Source organism: Stegostoma tigrinum, chromosome 15 (genome assembly GCF_030684315.1).
Source record: "Stegostoma tigrinum isolate sSteTig4 chromosome 15, sSteTig4.hap1, whole genome shotgun sequence".
Lineage (NCBI taxonomy): Eukaryota > Metazoa > Chordata > Chondrichthyes > Orectolobiformes > Stegostomatidae > Stegostoma > Stegostoma tigrinum.
This window is the reverse complement of record NC_081368.1, coordinates 41333365-41351463: the sequence shown is the minus strand read 5'-3', so window position 1 is coordinate 41351463 and position 18099 is coordinate 41333365. Positions and strand designations below refer to the sequence as shown.

Here is an 18099-nt window from a genome sequence, read left to right as displayed (position 1 = left end):
ACAATTCAAAATTATCAAGAAGCCTAGCAGCATCCTCCAGTTCCACACTGTTATCTTTGACTCTAGCATTGGCAGTTCTTACTATCGTAAAATTATCAGGAATTTTGAGATACTGGATTGAAGATAATTAAGAACCAGAAGGAAAAAAAATTTAAATTAATCTGACGTGTGCTCTCTAAAATGGTGGGGAATCAAATTCAATATTAACTTTCAAGATGAAATTGAAAAAGAAAACAATGTAGCTATGGGAACCTTATCAGGAGTAGTGCAGATGTTTCAAAAATCTAACACACATGTCTGATCTGAATGATCGGAGTCATTGGTTTAGGTACTTGTGTCAGTTATAAGATTCTGTAAAAGAATGTTATTTTGTTTCTCATTGCTCATTAAATGATGTAGATATTTTACCACCTGTCTGCACAAGGTAGTTCACAGCTGAACCACGCCTCAGAATTTAAATGAAAACAAATATTTTGTGTCCGTCTTCACCATCAAGGATACCGAAAGTATTCCAGAAATAGCTGTAAATCAAGAAGTGGAAGGGAGAGAGGAAGTTAGTGAAATTACAATCATTAGGGAAGTATTTAGCAAACCGATTGTGCTGCAAGTTATCAATCGCTGTGCACAGAACATCGGAACAACTGCACGTACAAGCCGTCACGCAGATTAGAAGGAGCTTTGCGTTAGAGGAAAGCAGGTATCTTGGGGCATTGAATTGATGATGGATGTTACAGTCAGAGAGGGGATAAGGTCAAAGAGGGATCTGAACACAGTTTGAGAATTTAAAACTTGAGGCATTGCTTAAAGTCGAGAGCATAGGGATGATTGTGGAATGGGATTGGCTGTAGGTGAATGCACAGTGTCACACATCTTGGACAACCTCAAGTTTACAGATAATAGAATGTGAGAGATGTATTGGAATAGTTGGATCTAGAGGTAATAAAGTCAAGGTGAGGATTTCAGCAGAAGATGAGCTGACTCAGGGCAAACTCAAGAAATATTACAAACGTAGAAATGGGCAGCCTTGATGATGGCACAAATGTGAGATGAGAGAGCTCATTTTGAAGTCTGATGTACCAAGGTTGCAGAGACTGGATAGTTTTGGATCACAACCTGGAGTTGTCTGGGAACTCAGACTAACACATCTGGAATGGCCAAACTGCTGTTGAGGCTATTTTGAGCAGGATCGTTGTCTATAGACACAGGAAGTATTCCCAAAACACCTTGAATACTTCCAGGAAAAGAGATAGAGACAAATTTTGAAGGATGACTACTACATAATAACTTCCTGGCTATCTATCACAGATCTGTTACCTGGATGCTTGTTGAGGAATCAGGGTTTTGTGTACCAGCTGGACAGACATTGAATGACTCATGCTGTCTCTTCAAGGGAACACCCAGCAAATTACTTGACAGTCTGGGAGTGATGATCATCAATTCATTAATTAGTTCATGCTATTCACAAAGACCATTTGAGAAAGAAAAAACAAAGGCAGTCATAGAATTAATCAGTCTGTATTTTCCATTGAGGTAACATCGAATGAGAGGCATCCTCTTCAAATGCTGCAGATTCTGCTTTGTTCCATGCTGCTAAGAGGTGACTGCTTTAAGGGTGTGGCCATCAGAGATGCCACACCTTCCCCTGGGTTAAACTGATAGTGAATGCAAGATCAAAAATGGTAGTAGCGCTGCTCAAAATAGACATATGCAGTAGGCAAATTTGACCCAAAGCTTCCAAATCTTCTGAGAAAAATGAATCATTGGAGCGATCAAAGACTGAAAAGTACGTGAAACTGAGAAATCTTGAATCGCTGCTTATTATTTACATGTATGGATGATGGGCTCATTCACGCTAGAAATGACAACACAGGCAATATCTATGGAGAAAAAAAGTTGCAGGCTAGGGATCTCTTGACAGAATGAGAAAAGGGTGGAAAGGTAACAAGTTTTAAGCAAGTGCATAGATACAGAAAAGAGGGTTGAGAGAAAAGAATGGAAGGAAAGGTCTGTGATTGTGAGGAAGGCAGAGTGCCATTGAGAGGGTTTATCCTATTCCAAGACAAAAATAGTCACGCTCACTGTAAACTGGCTGGACATATTTGAATACAAACTCCATGTCATAAAACTCTGCACTAAGTAAGTCCAATACATTAGTTTGCATCTAATTTCCAAAATAGAAATCTCTGGAAGCTGCAATAGGAATGAACTGGAAGATTCAAATGTTCTTTCCCCCACTCTCTCTTTGTAGGGAGTTAATGGCGAACTGTTGCTTTATATGGGTTCTAATTCTGAGATTTTAGCCCAAAATTTCCTCCGAACCAATCCAGCTCTATAGCAAGCTGATAAAAGCTCCTTTTGTTTGTACTTCCATACACTAAAAAAAAGATTAAACTTCAAATGTACCTATCGGCCATAAAGTGATTTGCCAAACTCTGAAGCTCGGCAACGTGGTTCCACAAATACAACTTCTTCCTGTGTTTAAATAGGATCTATGGAAGCTGCAATTGGAATGCACTGGAGGGTCCAAATGCCCAAAGTTACAGAAAGTGAAGTGGCGCAGCTGAAAATAATTTCCTATTCTTTGTTTTTAATGTCTTTATGGTTTCTTCACACAACACTTGCAAGAGACATTTAAGAATCCAGAAATGATTGTCGATTCTATAAGTGGACAAGCACAGGATTTATTATCACTTTGGATCCTGGGGAGAAAATTGACCATTTTGGAACGATATTGCAGTCAGTGGAAAGTGAAATTGGATAAGATTTTTAACAGGCAGTCAATCAATAATGATCAATTTCACACCTGCGTCCAAACTGAAAATGACCTTCTTAATGTTAGCATTTGATATTCTGGCATGTTATTTCAACAATAGCATTAAGCAATTTAAAATAAATTAGTTCATGGCTAAGTTGACAGAGCAGAGAATTTCATTCAAAACCTTTATGCATTTGTGTGTTGATATTACTAACAGTATATATCAAGTTAATGTCATCAACACTAAAGTGAAAAATCCCATGAGATTGTTTACTGAAAGCTTTTAACATTATACTGTAACATGAATACTTGTGGTGTACTTATTCAGCAAAGTGACATGTGTAATTTACTGCCTTACAGGATGCAAAACAATCAGAAATGACGCTGTTAGTTGGTCCACAACACGGCATCAGCCATGTTATAGACCTGAAAACGAATCTCACCACCATTCTGGCAGAATTTGGTCGCGTGAGCCGTATACAGTTGTTCAGAGAGAAAGAGAATGTAGCTCGGGTTGAGCTAACCATATCAGAAGCTAAGGTATGAGACTACGTAATTTTGTTTTACTTTAAAATCATAGCCAGAAAGTCAAATTTGTATGTGAATAAGGGGCCTTCTATTCTATGCGAGATAACGAGGTGTAGGGCTGGATGAGCACAGCAGGCCAAACAGCATTAGAAGAGCAGGAAAGCTGATGTTTTGGGCCTAGACCCTTTCTGAAGAAGGGTTTAGGCCCAAAATGTCAGCTTTCTTGCTCCTCTGATGCTGCTTGGCCTGCTGTGTTCATCCCGCTCTACATCTTATTATCTCAGATTCTCCGGCATCTGCAGTTCCGACAATCTCTTCTATTTTATGCACTAGGAATGCAATGAGCTGGCTTCACATAATGATATGGGATTCTTTGTTTTTGCAAAAACCATGGAACTCTCAGCAATCATAATTTATAAATGACTGTCATCAGCATATAAATATGATGTATTTTTAAAGGGAAAATTCCTGCAGCAATATAAATGTGACAATTAATAATCTTTTAGGAGGTAGGTTTGGATGTCCTGCAGAAAGTGCAGAAAAGAATGTTTTTAAGACAAGAACACACATCTCTGAAGGGCAACACAAAGACTACTAAAGCAGTCTAGATGTAGTTATCAAAAAGAGTAAAGACTATTCAGCAGTGTTCCCTGGGAGTAGATGAGAAAGAAATTTATATGGTTCAGAAATGTTGCCAAGATACACTTTCGCCCAATTTTAAATGCTGTTTTTACTGTGCTCAATTTCGCAATATTTCCTTTAAAAATATACCAAACACATTTCATTGTAAACTCGGTAGTGTGCATTCAGAACATTTATTCTTATACTTTCCAAATTACAAATATTCCCATATCCCAGTATTCTGTATTGCTGCTGTGCTAATGCATTTCTACTGTGCTTCTATTACTAGATGCATTTAGGGAAATGGGAACCAGGTGAAGCAGTGGAGTTGAGATAGAGGATGAACTGCGATCTTATTAAATGACACAACAGACTCAAGGTCTTTTATGAGCCCACTTGTACTTATTTCAAATGTTCTTATATTGCTATCATTCTTGAAATATGATGAAGAAAAAACAGTCCTGTGGACAAAATATGATACCTGCTTGCTGCAAGTTTACAGACACACAAAAGGTGGCTGGTCATCTTCTGTCACTGGGTTGAGGTTTGTTCTTTTTTTCATTCCGCGATGATTGCCCTTTGAAGGTGAGATTGCAAGCCACATCGAATCACAATCATTTTGAATAGCTAAACCCAGGTCATAGCCTCCATTGCCTCTTATTGTCCTGAGAAAGAATAGCTGGCAAGATATTGTTCCTATTTAGTCTACCAACAATTATAGTTCCATTGACAAACACCTTCAGAATACAATAAAATAGAAAGTGGTGATATACTCAGCATGTCTGGAGAAAGGAACAGTTACTATTTTAGATCGTGACATTTTATCAGAACTGCAGAATGTAGATGGGCTTATGTGAATATCTGCAATGCCTAAATGCAAAAGCAGTATGAGATAATTCTAATGAAATTATTGGATCAAAATATGTAATCTCTATTAATAAACAGGGACCAATAGGGCAGATAGGCCTAAATTCAGTTTAAATAGGAATTCAACTCTCATGATTCAAATGCTGAAACCTAATTAATTTTCTTTTGAAACCTTAATAAGCTGAGCACAGGCATAATAAACAGCTGCTCATTGATGCAGGAACTTTCCCTGTCTTCCTGGGGTAACTTGGGAGGCACAGTGCAAACTAATCAGAAGGAAAAGGGCACATGCTAAGTGGAGGTTGAGGCAACTATGGTTCACAAGAGAAGTCAGGGACAGCTTGAAAGCATAAGAAAAATCATGCAATGTGGTCAAGATTAGTGGGAAGCCAGAGAATTGGAAAGCCTTTAAAAATCAGCACAGGATAACAAAAAAGGCAATTCTGGAAGGAGAAGATGGCTAAGTAAGCTAGTAGCTAGCAATATTTCAAGAGCTTTTTTACATAAGTAAAAGGTAAGAGAGAGGCAAGAGTGAATATGGAGCTGGAAAGTGTGGCTGGAGAAATAGTAATGGGGAACATAAAAAAAGGCAGGGGAATTGAACAAGTACTTTGCATCAGTGTTCATGTGGAATATAGAAGGAACATACTAGAACTTCAAGAAGGTCAGGACAGAAGTGAGTATAGCTACCATCACAAAGGAGAAGGAGCTGGAAAGGCTGAAGGTTCTGAAGGTCAATAAATCAGCCGGACCATAGGGACTATAGTGGCATCAGTGGTGATCTTTCAGGAATTACTGGAGTCAGAGACGGTGCCAGAGGACTGCGAAATTGCCACCTATTTAGGAAGTGAGAGATGCAGAAGACAGGAAATTACAGGCCTGTTAGTCAGATCTCAGTCATTGTAATTTCTTACAGCCTGTTATTAAGGATGAGATTGTGGAGTATCTGGAAGTACGCAGTAAAATAGGGCTAAGTCAGGACAGCTTTGTCAAGGGTAGGTTATACCTAACAAATCTGTTAGAATTCTTTGAGGAGGTAATGAGCAAATTGGAAATAGGAGAGCCAGTAGATGTGATCTATTTGGATTTCCAGAAGATCTTTGACAAAGTGCCGCACAAGAGGCTGCTAAATAAGAGCCCATGGTGTTAGGGGCATGGTACTGGTACTGACAGAGGATTGGATGACTGGCAGAAGGAAGAAAGCAGACATAAAGGAATATTTTTCAGGATGACAACCGGCGACTAATGGAATACTGCAGGGATCAGTTTTGGTACCAAAACTGTTCACATTATACACTAACAACCTGGACAAAGAAACTGAGAGCATTGTTGTGAAGTTTGTAGAGGACACATAGATAGGTGAAGGGACACGTGGCGTTCAGGAAGCCAGAACATGCAGGAGGACTTGGACAGCCTAGGAGAGTGGGCAAAGGAATTAGCAGATGAATATAATGTGGAAAAGTGTGAAGTTATGCATTTTGGCAGGAAGAATAGAGGAATGCGCTATTTTCTAAAGGAGGAAAGGCTTTCAATATCTGAATATTAGCGTCCATTTCAAGAAGACTAAAATAAAGGAGCGGAGATATACTGCTCAAGCTGTATAAGACACTGGTCAGACCACATTTGGAATATTGTGAGCAGTTTTGGTTACCATCTCTAAATAAGGATGTGCTGGAGTTGGAGGAGGAGGTTTACAAGAATAATCCCAGAGATGAAGGGCTTGTCATGTCAGGGGCAGTTGAGGACTCTGGGTCATTACTCAAAGGAATTTAGAAAGATGAGAGGGTTTCTCTTTGAGACGTACAGATTACTAGATAGAATAGATGTGGAGAAAATGTTTCTACTAGTAGGAAAGACCAGGACCCTAGGGCACAGCCGCAGAGTTAAGGGATGACCTCTTAGAACACAGAAGACGAGGAATTTCTTCAGCCACAAAGTAGTTCATCTGTGGAACTCATTGTCACAGAAGTCATCGAATGTCCTCAAGACAGAGATAGATAGACTCTTGATTAGTAATGGAATCAAGGGGAGAAGGCAGGAGAATGGTTTGAAAAACATATCAGCCATGATTGATTGGCAAAGCAGACTCCATGGGTTCAATAGACTAATTCTGCTTCTAGATCTTATGGCCTTGCAATCTATGTATTATGCATTGAGGGTAAGTCTCAAGTCTAGTATATAACCACAGGTTGTGGCTAAAATTCTTAGCTTCCCCAGACCTCAGAGTTTTGCAGGTACAAAATGTAATAGTTCAACCAAATCCATTGCTGTTGTCAAATTCTGACAACAGATTCTTTGTCTGACATCCAATATTGGAACAGTCACAGTTTTCTGCAGTTAAATAATGGAAAGAGCAAAGATATTGCTTTGAGCTGCCATGACAAATTGCATATACCTTCCACAGATTCTCAATCTCTTCACCAGCCACTATCTCAGATTGAACCCCATTATTCGATGTGACACAGAGTCAGCTTGCAGCTTTATATTCACGTAAGAACTACCTCAATTCACTTCCATATTACAATCCATCTCTGGCCCTATCTCAGCACTCCTAAACATGCTCAAACCGTGATAACTGCATTTGTCAGTCCTATGTGCGCATATTGCACTATTCTCCTGACTCACCTCCTAATCTTCTCCTCTATATATATTTCATCTCATCTAACACCAATGTATCATTCTGCATCAAATTTGCATCACCCATTATCCCTTTGATAAGACTCAATTAAGTAGTGTACCAATAAGTACTGGTTACGACTTGGCCAACATATTGAGATGACCTTCAACACAAGGAATGTGTTGGTGAATAAAGGCAGTGGAGGTCATCACTGATTTCAATAAACATATAAAAAGCTGAATGGAACACTAGCTAGGGAAGATTCAGTCACTGTGGAAATTCAAGACACCACAGACAGTTTACTTATCATTTTCATGGGTAGAACTCCAAATGCTGATGTTATACTGGCCAATCTCACCAAACTTAACAAACTGGTGTTTCTGCTGTATCTGCACAACTTGCCTTTCACTAGCAGGAGGTGTATCTGCCCAAGGATATGTATGTATCAGTCAAAGATTATGACCCCGTGCAAGAACCATGCTGACCACAGTGATTGTAATAATTCTCATGGCAGACTAATCTGGACAAGTGTGGGGTGATGCATTTTGCGAAATCAAACACAACATGAAAGTATATGGTAAATAAAAGAACTTATTAGGAGCATTGATATACAAAGGGATCTTGGAGTCCAAATCCAAAGCTTCCAAAAGTGGCAACACAAGTCAATAAGGCATATGGCATGCTTGAGTTCAAAGATCATGACCCTGTGCAAGAACAATGCTGACCACAGTGATGGTAGCAATTATCATGGCACCTCCCTGCATACTAGTGTCACCCTTGTCAGTGTGCAAATCCTAGCTGAGCGCACCAATGGATATCTCAATATGGGATATTGAGAATAAAAATGGGAAGGGCATGTTGCAGCTGTTTAAACTTTAGTTAGGCCACATTTGGAATATCATGTGCCGATCTGGTTGCCACACTATAGGACGGGAATCGAGGCTTTGGAGAAAGTGCAAGAAGAGGTTTACCAGGAAGTTGCCTGGATTGGAGTGTACTCGACTTGAGGAAAGACTGGACAAACTTGGATTGTTTTCACTTGAGTATCGGAGGCTGAGGGGAAACTTGATAGAAGTATATAAAATTAAGAGAGGCATGGATGAGTGGATGGATTGAGTCTCTTGCCAGAGCGGAAAGTAGAATATAAGGAGGCTTAAGTTTAAGGTGAGAGGGGAAAAATTAAAGAAAGATGTGGGAGGACAATGGTAGATGCCTAGAACAGACTGCCAGCGCAGATGTGAGAAGAAGATATGTTAGCAATGTTTAAGAGGCATTTAGGCAGATACATGAACAGACAGGGCACAAAGGGATATGAAACATGTACGGCTAGATTAGTTAATAGTGGCGGCGTGTTCGGCACAGCCACGGTAGGCCAAAGGGCCGATTCTGTGCTGTACTGTTCTACGGTTTGTGTTCTATGTTCTAACTTCTAAGCTATCTTACATCTGAAGAAGACAGCTGCCTAGCAACCACTGCCATCTGACAAGGACTGGCCCTGTACCTGAAAGCTTGTTGAAAAATCTTATTTCCAGGGCTGGTAACTTACCCTATATCAACCAACCATTTGAATACTGCTAGCCAATAAAAACAGGACAATTATTAAGAATAATGTCACTCCCTTGCCCACTCCCAGCACTCCTAAAAAACTTGGAGCACCAGCATCAGTAATCTTCGTAAACTTTACCTTTAACTTGCTTTTGTTCTTATCTGTTAGAGGTTACTTATGTTTGAATATGGAGTAATACACATAGAATCAGGCCCTTCAGCCCACCATGTCCATACCAACCATCAAACACCAATCTACACTAACCCCATATGTCTGCACTTGATTCATAGCCTACGATGCCTCGGTATTTTAAGCACGCAACAAGGTATTTCTCAAATGTTGCAAAAGTATTTGCCTCCATCACTCCTTCAGGCAACACATTCCATATTTCTGCCACTGTCTGGGGGAAAAATCACTTTCTCATATCCTCTCTAAACCAGTTGCTCCTCACCTCAAACTTCTGCCCTCTGGTCTTAGACACATCTTTCATGAGGAAAACATTCTCAAAACCTTCTCTGTCTATGCCTTTCATAATCAACATTCAGATTCCCCCTCAGCCTCCACTGCTCCAAAGAAAACAAATGCAGCTTACCCAGTCTGTCTTCATGACGGAGATTTTCATCTCAGGCAATATTCTGGTAAATCTCCTCTGCATTCTATTCTTCCGACAGTGTGATGATTAGAACTGCACATAGTATTCTATCTGTGGCCGAACCAATGTTTTATCAACTGGTAACATGACTTCCTTGCTGATATATTCTACGTCCTGGCTAATGAAGGCAAGCTGCCCACATGCCTTTTTCACCACCCGGTCTACCTGTACCAACACATTCAGGGATCAGTGGACTTGTCCACCGAGGTCCCTTTGTTCCTCAGTATTCTCTAGGGATCTACCATTGACTGTGTATATCCTTCCTTTATTAGATCTCACAAAGTACATCTCCCTGTACGTCCTGGGATTAAATTCGAAAAATCTTTGCTCTGCCCAATTTACCAGCTGATGAATATCAGACTGTAGCCTCAGACCATCCTCCTCAGTATCAATGATACTACCAATTCTTATATTAACTGCAGACATACTAATTTTATCTTCTGCATTCACATCCAAGTCATTAATAAAGATAACAAATAGCCAGGGTCCCAGCATCAAACTTTATGGTACATTGCTAGTCACGGGCTTCCTATTATGTTTATGAACATTATTTATGAACTATTTTTGGATCCATGTTGCTAACTTCTCTTGGATCCCATAGACTCTTCACTTTCCCTTCAGCCTTTTGTGTGGAACATTGTCAAAAGCTTTACTGAAGTCCATATAAACCATATGTATTCACTATGACATGTCGAGAGAGTTTCATAGCTCCCCCAGCTAAATTTATGAAAAGTTTAAAACTTGAATAATAAAAATAGAAAAGTTACGGTACTACTTTCTGAAAACTATGAGGGGGAACATTGGAACACTTCGAGATCCTAGTGGAGTCAAGTGCTTGCATCTGATATCGACAATCCACATTGCTGCTGTTGAATGTCTTCAGAAGCTTGACCAGGAGCTAATGTAGGTCAGTGAACACAATGGATAGGGGATGGGGCTTGTTTCAAATTAAGACATGGAAAGCAGCATTCTACATGTTTTAAATATATGAAGGATAGAAGTGTGTGGTGGAGTTGTAACAGGTAGGAGGAAACAAACGATGAGGGTTCCAGCAGCAGATGTCATGGCAAAAATGTTTAGGGTGGCACGTTGGCTCACTGGTTGGCGCTGCTGCCTCACAATGCCAGGGACCCAGATTCGATTCCATCCTTGGCCTGTGTGGAGTTTGCACATTCTCCCTGTGACTGCATGGGTTTCCTTCAGGTGCTGCTGTTTCCACCCACAGTCCAAAGATGTACAGGTTAGATGGACTGGCCACGCTAAATTGCCCGTAGCATCTCGGGTGTATAAGTTAGGTGGATTAGACATGGGAAACACCGGGTTACAGGGAAAGTGTCGGGGCATGGGTCGGGGTGGGATGCTGTTTGGAGGGGTGATGTAGACAAGTTGGGCCGAATGGCCTGTTTCCACACTGTAGGGATTCTGAGATTCTATAAGTTGAAATGAGAGAGGTCAGAAATCATTACTTTGGTGAAATAGGCAGACTTTATGACAGTATGAATGTGAGAAGGAAGCTCATCTCAGGATCAAATGTAATAACAAACAACTATGCTGACTTAATATAAGACTGTTGCCAGGGAGACAATCAGCATGCCATTAAATTAAAGTAAGATGCATTCACGATGAGATGTCTACTAAATTAAATCTAGATAATTGTAGGAATACATTTATGGAAATGTAATGTTCTATCCTCTCTCCAGTATCTAAAATGCTCCTAAATTCTATCCACTGTAATAATTCAGTAATAGCATTTCCAAGCAATGCTATTAAGCCTCCTTGTTGATAACTGTAGTATTGTCCTTGTTTTGAGTTACTGTGGTACTACAGCCTTTCAGGCAACTTCAGTAAAATTTAATATATATTGGAAGGGGAAAGGAAAACTGTATTGTGCAGAAGGTTGTCTTTTTGCATATTGCTGAGCCAATACCAAGAGCAGCTTGGAGCAAAAAAAGAAGAGCTTCTAAGATTTTCCGTGGAATGCCAAACTTTTACAAGCTGCATAACATTGAATTAGAGATGGAAATGTCTTGGATCTATCACTTTAGCAAGCTGCTAAATACCTAACTCCTAACTATACTTGTCAACATCCACAAAAAGCTCCTAATGCACACGTGTGGTGACAAGAAAATTGACCTCTGCTATATGTGAAAAGCTAATACTCTGAACAATACAATTTTCCTGTCCCCCTTAAATCAATAGAATGGTGAATAAAATAACAAGGGCTGTTGAGATGGCTTTAACTAATTAGTAGGGAATGAGAAAGCAAGAGGATAAGACAGTATTACAGGACAACTGTTTGGATAATGATACACAGAGTGGTTCAGGAAGGAACAAAATGTACAATCATAGAAAAATTGCAGTAAATAAGGACAAGGGGTGGGAGTGGGAGGAACAGTAAAAAGGCAAAATTCAGGCTCTTTATTCATTTACGCATAGTGTTCAAAAGAAAATTAAATTAATTGATGACACAATTACAGGTAAGTTGTTATGAACTAATAGCCATTATGGAGGCATGGTTAGAAGGACGTCAAAGCTGGGAACTAAGTATTCAAGCTAACTGACTTTTCAAAAGGACATACAGGAAGGAAGGGGGTAGTGGAATAGCCTAGTTAGCACAGGATGGAATAGGTATTAGTGCAAAATATGATCTTACATCTGAAGATGTAGAATCCATCTGGATCTAATTATGAAATTACAAGGAAAAGACGACGCTCATAGGAGTAGTCTACAATCCCCCCGACAGGGTCTATTTGGTAGTGTTGATATAAATCAGGAGGTAGTGAGAGAATGTGAAAAGGACAGTCCATGAATTTAGGGTGACTTTAATCTTCATATTAATTGGGTTAGCCAGTTTGTCAGAGTAGCCACAGGAAAAATTAATATTCAGGAAAGTTACGAGAACAATTTTGTGGATCTAACCAGGGATCAAGCTATTTTGGATTTAGTAATGTGAAATTAGACAAATTTATGAAGTTATGTCAGAGTAAAAGATCCCTACAAACAGTAGCCATAATATGGTAGAATTTTGCATTCAATTTGAGAGGGAGGAACTTGGGTCAGAATTGTGCTAAGCTCAAATGAAGGTAGTTACAAAGGTCTGAAGGTAATTACAAAGGTTTGAAGATAGAGCTGGCTGGAGTGGACTGGGAAAGAAGTTTAGCAGCAACTTAGTTGTGGAAGAATCAGAGAAATTTAAGAAAATAGTCATGATTCACAGAAAAGGTACACCCCAGTGAGGATAAAGGATCCTAGGAAGGAGATAAGCAAACTATGGATAACCATGGAATTTAAGGTAAGCATCAAATTGAAAGAAAAGATATACAGTATGGCAAATATTAGGAGTGAAATAACTCCACAGAAGCCAGTATCCTATCACCGAGTCACCCTTTATTTACACATGGAAAGCCCTTGACACTGATCCAGCTCCCTCCGAGTTCTCAGAAGTCAGGATGTCTGACATTCCTGTTTATATCTGTCAGCCAAGGCTCCCTGATTGGACCAGATTAACAGCTCTAATCAGGGACCACATATTCTATGATGTCCACCTGGCGGACCTCATTGCAATCACTACAAAGAGTAAGCCAGTGAGTTGGGAAAGTTTTAAATACCAACAAAAGACAACTAACAAAAAAGAGAATATAAACTTTGAGGGCAAACCTGCAAGTAAAGTCAACAAGAACAGCCACAGCTTATTTAAATATATAAAAAGGAAGAGAGAGGCCAAAGTTAAAAAAAAGCTGGGAAATAACAATGGGGAGCCAGAAAATGGCAGAGGACTTGAATAAACAGCTTGCATCAGTCTTCACATTAGGAGACATCTAGTAGCATTCCAAAAATATTAAATAATCAAGGGAAAAGGGAGGAGAGGAAATAAATATACTAAATACCACTCAAGAAAAAGTTCAAAGGAAACTAACGGGGCTAAAGACTGATAGGTCCCCTGAACAAGCTGGGATGCATCCAAAGATCTTAAAGGAAGTAAGTCAAGAGACAATTTAAGCACTAATAGTAATCTTCCAACAATCCTTAGGTGCTGGAAAAATTCCGGTGGAGTGGGAAACTGCCAATATCTTTATTTAAAAAGGGAAGGAGACAAAAAAGCAACAGATTAGGCTAGCTTAACATCTGTTTTGGGAAAATGTTAAGGATGTAACAGCAGTGGATTGAGAAGTATAAAATTTAATCAAGCATATATTCTGCATGGCTTCCTGAAGGTGAAATCATGTCTGACAAATTTATTAGAATTTTTGAGGAAATAACAAGCAGGTTAGATAAAGGAAAAGTAATGTATGTAATTTACATTTTCAGAAGACTTTTGATAAGGTCTCACATGCTAGGCAACTAAATAAAATAAAATCCTGTGGTGTTGGAGGTAGTATAGAATTCCCACTGTGCAGAAGGTGGTCATTCGGCCCATCAAGTCCACACCAACCCTCCAAGGAGCATCCCACCCAGACCCACCCTGACCCCATAAACCTGCATTTACCATGCAAATCCACCAAGACTACGCATCTTTAGACACCCAGAGGAAACCAGAGCACCCAGAGGAAACCAACGTAGACACAGGGAGAATGTGCAAACAGACATTCACCTGAGGGTAAAAATGAGCCCGTGTGCTTGGTGCTGTGAAGCAACAATGCTAATCACCTTGCTGATTCTTTAGCATGAATACAGAATATGGTAATCTAATAGAAAACAAGAGATTTGGGATAAGGGGAGCATTTTCAAGATAGCAACCTGTATCGAGTGGAGTACCACAAGCGTTAGTGCTGTTCTGCAGTTATTTACAATATAATGTATTGACTTGAATGAGGAAAGTGAATTTATTATTGTCAAGTTTGTGGATGACACAAAAGTAGAGGGGGAAGACAAGAGGTAACTTTGACATGGGGAGTCTGCAGATGGATGTAAATAGGTTAAATAAGGAGACAATAAAACTTGGCAGATGGATTATAAATGTGGAAAATGTGAGATTATGCACTTTGGCATGAAGAATATTATTTGAATGGAGAAACACTGCAAAAAGCTACAGCAGGAAGAAACTGTAAGTCCTCATTCATAAGTCTCAGTTAGCTAGCAGACAAGCAATTGGGAAAGTAAATAGAATATTGGCCTTCATTTCAAACAGAATAGTGCATAATAATAGGAAAGTCTTACCAAGACCATACAAGATACTAGTCAGATGACAGCTGAAATACTGTGAATAGTTTTGGGCTCTTTATCAAGGAAAGATCTCCTGCCATTGGAAGCAATCCAGAGCAGGTTTGCTGGGCTGATACTGGATATGGATTGCCTTATGAAAAGCGATTGAATAGGTTGAGCCTGTACTCAGGGTTTAAAAGAATGAGAGGAGATTTATTGAAATATGAAAGACTCTTCAGGACTTCACTGGTTAGATGCAGAAATGTTGTTTTTCTTTTGTGGGAGAATCTAGGACCAGAGGGAATAATCTCAGAATTAAGTGTTGCCCTTTTAAGTCAGTGATGAGAAGGAATTTCCTCTTTCAGAGGATAGTGGCATTCTATTCCAAAGAGAGTTCTGGAGACTGGGTTGTTAAGTATAATCAACACGAAGATGGATGTTTAATCCATAAGGGAATCTGGGGAAACAGCAAGAAAATGGAGTTGAGGGTTATCAGATCAGCAATGATTTCATTAAATGCTGGAACAGACTCAACGGATTGACTGGCCTGTTTCTGTTCCTCTGTCTTATGGTCCAAAGACTGTAAGTTCAATTGTCTAAATGCTTACTGCATTAAAACAAAAGGGCTAATGCCTATCCAAGTTGAATAATTGTAAGGCTGTGAAATTCTACTCCAGACTGAGTGATGAATGTAGAAACTATACGCCCCTGAATTTCCACAGAATTTCTGTCACTATAGCTCAGCCAGAACTGTGGCAGCATCATTCAAGATCAGGTTAGGTGGATGTAAGAAAAGGTGAAGAAAGGACATAGACAATGAGTTGTTCATAGAGTCAGAGGGCTACAGCACAGAAAAAGGTTCTTCAGCCCATCCAGTCTATACCAGTCAAAAACAACCACCTAACTATTTTAAGACAATAAAATGTGAGGCTGGATGAACACAGCAGGCCCAGCAGCATCTCAGGAGCATCAAAGCTGACGTTTCGGGCCTAGACCCTTCATCAGAGAGGGGGATGGGGTGAGGGTTCTGGAATAAATAGGGAGAGAGAGGGAGGCGGACCGAAGATGGAGAGAAAAGAAGATAGGTGGAGAGGAGAGTATAGGTGGGGAGGTAGGGAGGGGATAGGGCAGTCCAGGGAAGACGGACAGGTCAAGGAGGTGGGATGAGGTTGGTAGGTAGGAGATGGAGGTGCAGCTTGGGGTGGGAGGAAGGGATGGGTGAGAGGAAAAACAGGTTAGGGAGGCAGAGACAGGTTGGAGTGGTTTTGGGATGCAGTGGGTGGAGGGGAAGAGCTGGGCTGGTTGTGTGGTGCAGTGGGGGGAGGGGACGAACTGGGCTGGTTTTGGGATGCAGTGGGAGAAGAGGAGATTTTGAAGCTTGTGAAGTCCACATTGATACCATTGGGCTTCAGGGCTCCCAAGCGGAATGTGAGTTGCTGTTCCTGCAGCCTTCGGGTGGCATCATTGTGGCACTGCAGGAGGCCCATGATGGACATGTCATCTAAAGAATGGGAGGGGGAGTGGAAATGGTTTGCGACTGGGAGGTGCAGTTGTTTATTGCGAACTGAGCGGAGGTGTTCTGCAAAGCAGTCCCCAAGCCTCCGCTTGGTTTCCCCAATGTAGAGGAAGCCACACCGGGTACAGTTGGTGCAGTATACCACATTGGCAGATGTGCAGGTGAACCTCTGCTTAATGTGGAAAGTCATCTTGGGGCCTGGGATAGGGGTGAGGGAGGAGGTGTGGGGGCAAGTGTAGCATTTCCTGCAGTTGCAGGGGAAGGTGCCTCCGCTCGGTTCGCAATAAACAACTGCACCTCCCAGTCGCAAACCATTTCCACTCCCCCTCCCATTCTTTAGATGACATGTCCATCATGGGCCTCTTGCAGTGCCACAATGATGCCACCCGAAGGCTGCAGGAACAGCAACTCATATTCCGCTTGGGAACCCGGCAGCCCAATGGTATCAATGTGGACTTCACCAGCTTCAAAATCTCCCCTTCCCCCACCGCATCCCAAAACCAGCCCAGTTCGTCCCCTCCCCCCCACTGCACCACACAACCAGCCCAGCTCTTCCCCTCCACCCACTGCATCCCAAAACCAGTCCAACCTGTCTCTGCCTCCCTAACCTGTTCTTCCTCTCACCCATCCCTTCCTCCCACCCAAGCCGCACCTCCATCTCCTACCTACTAACCTCATCCCACCTCCTTGACCTGTCCGTCTTCCCTGGACTGACCTATCCCCTCCCTACCTCCCCACCTATACTCTCCTCTCCACCTATCTTCTTTTCTCTCCATCTTCGGTCCGCCTCCCCCTCTCTCCCTATTTATTCCAGAACCCTCACCCCATCCCCCTCTCTGATGAAGGGTCTAGGCCCGAAACGTCAGCTTTGGTGCTCCTGAGATGCTGCTTGGCCTGCTGTGTTCATCCAGCCTCACATTTTATTATCTTGGATTCTCCAGCATCTGCAGTTCCCATTATCACCTAACTATTTTAATCCCATTTTCCAGCTCTTGGCCTATAGCCTATATGCCTTCCTATTGCAAGTGTATATCTAAATACTTTATAATTGTCTTGGGAGTTTCTGTCTCTGCCACCCTTACAGGCAGCAAATTCCAGATTCCCACCGCCTTGTGGCTGAAAAAAACAATTCCCCACATTCCCTCTAAACCTCTTGCCCCTTACTTTAAATCTATGCCTCATTTCATTGATCCCTCAACTAAGTGGAAAAGTTCTTGCCTGTCTACCCTGTCTAGGCCCCTCATAAGTTATATATCTCACTCATTGTCCCCCTCAATCCAATCTCACTTCATAACTAAAACTCTCCAGCCCAAGCAACGTTCTTGCAAATCACCTATGCACCCTCTCCGGTGCTACACATCCCTCCCATTACATGGATTCCAGAACTGCACACATAGTCTAGCTGTGAACAAACCAACATTTAATACAGTATAAGCATCACCTCCGTGCTCTTAAACTCTATGCCTCAGCTAATAAAGACAAATATCCCATACGCCTTCTGATTAGAACGCTTTACTTACTGCAGAATATATGGACTTCGTTAGACTAAATGATTTGTTTCTGTGCTGTGACATTTTTTCTCTGTTTGGATCAGAATTTCATCTGTGACATTTTATAACCAGGAACACCGACCAGGCTCCTGAAAGGCAGAAATGGATGTTAGCCAGAGTCCAGGTCAGGATTATGGTTGGGCCTCTGAAGAAAATAATAACTAAAAAAGAACAATTGTGATCTAGTTATAGAGGAGCAATTGCCAAGATATTTCTGTGGTGGATGCCTGTATCCCTTGAACTGGCAATTTGTTTCCTGGAAGTGGAAACAAAATCTTTTGTTGTGCCCCAAGTGGTATAGCCAG

The 18099-nt window shown here is 41.0% G+C and overlaps 1 protein-coding gene across 1 annotated transcript in view; it reads left to right on the top strand.

The window, feature by feature from the left end:
- The window catches only part of frmpd3 (FERM and PDZ domain containing 3), a 488844-nt gene that overhangs the window by 430914 nt on the left and 39831 nt on the right, over positions 1 to 18099 (top strand). Inside the window, exon 14 of the mRNA XM_059651432.1 lies at positions 3116 to 3295. Within this exon, the coding sequence (XP_059507415.1) occupies positions 3116 to 3295 (180 nt within the window). The remainder of the gene's footprint in view (positions 1 to 3115; positions 3296 to 18099) is intronic.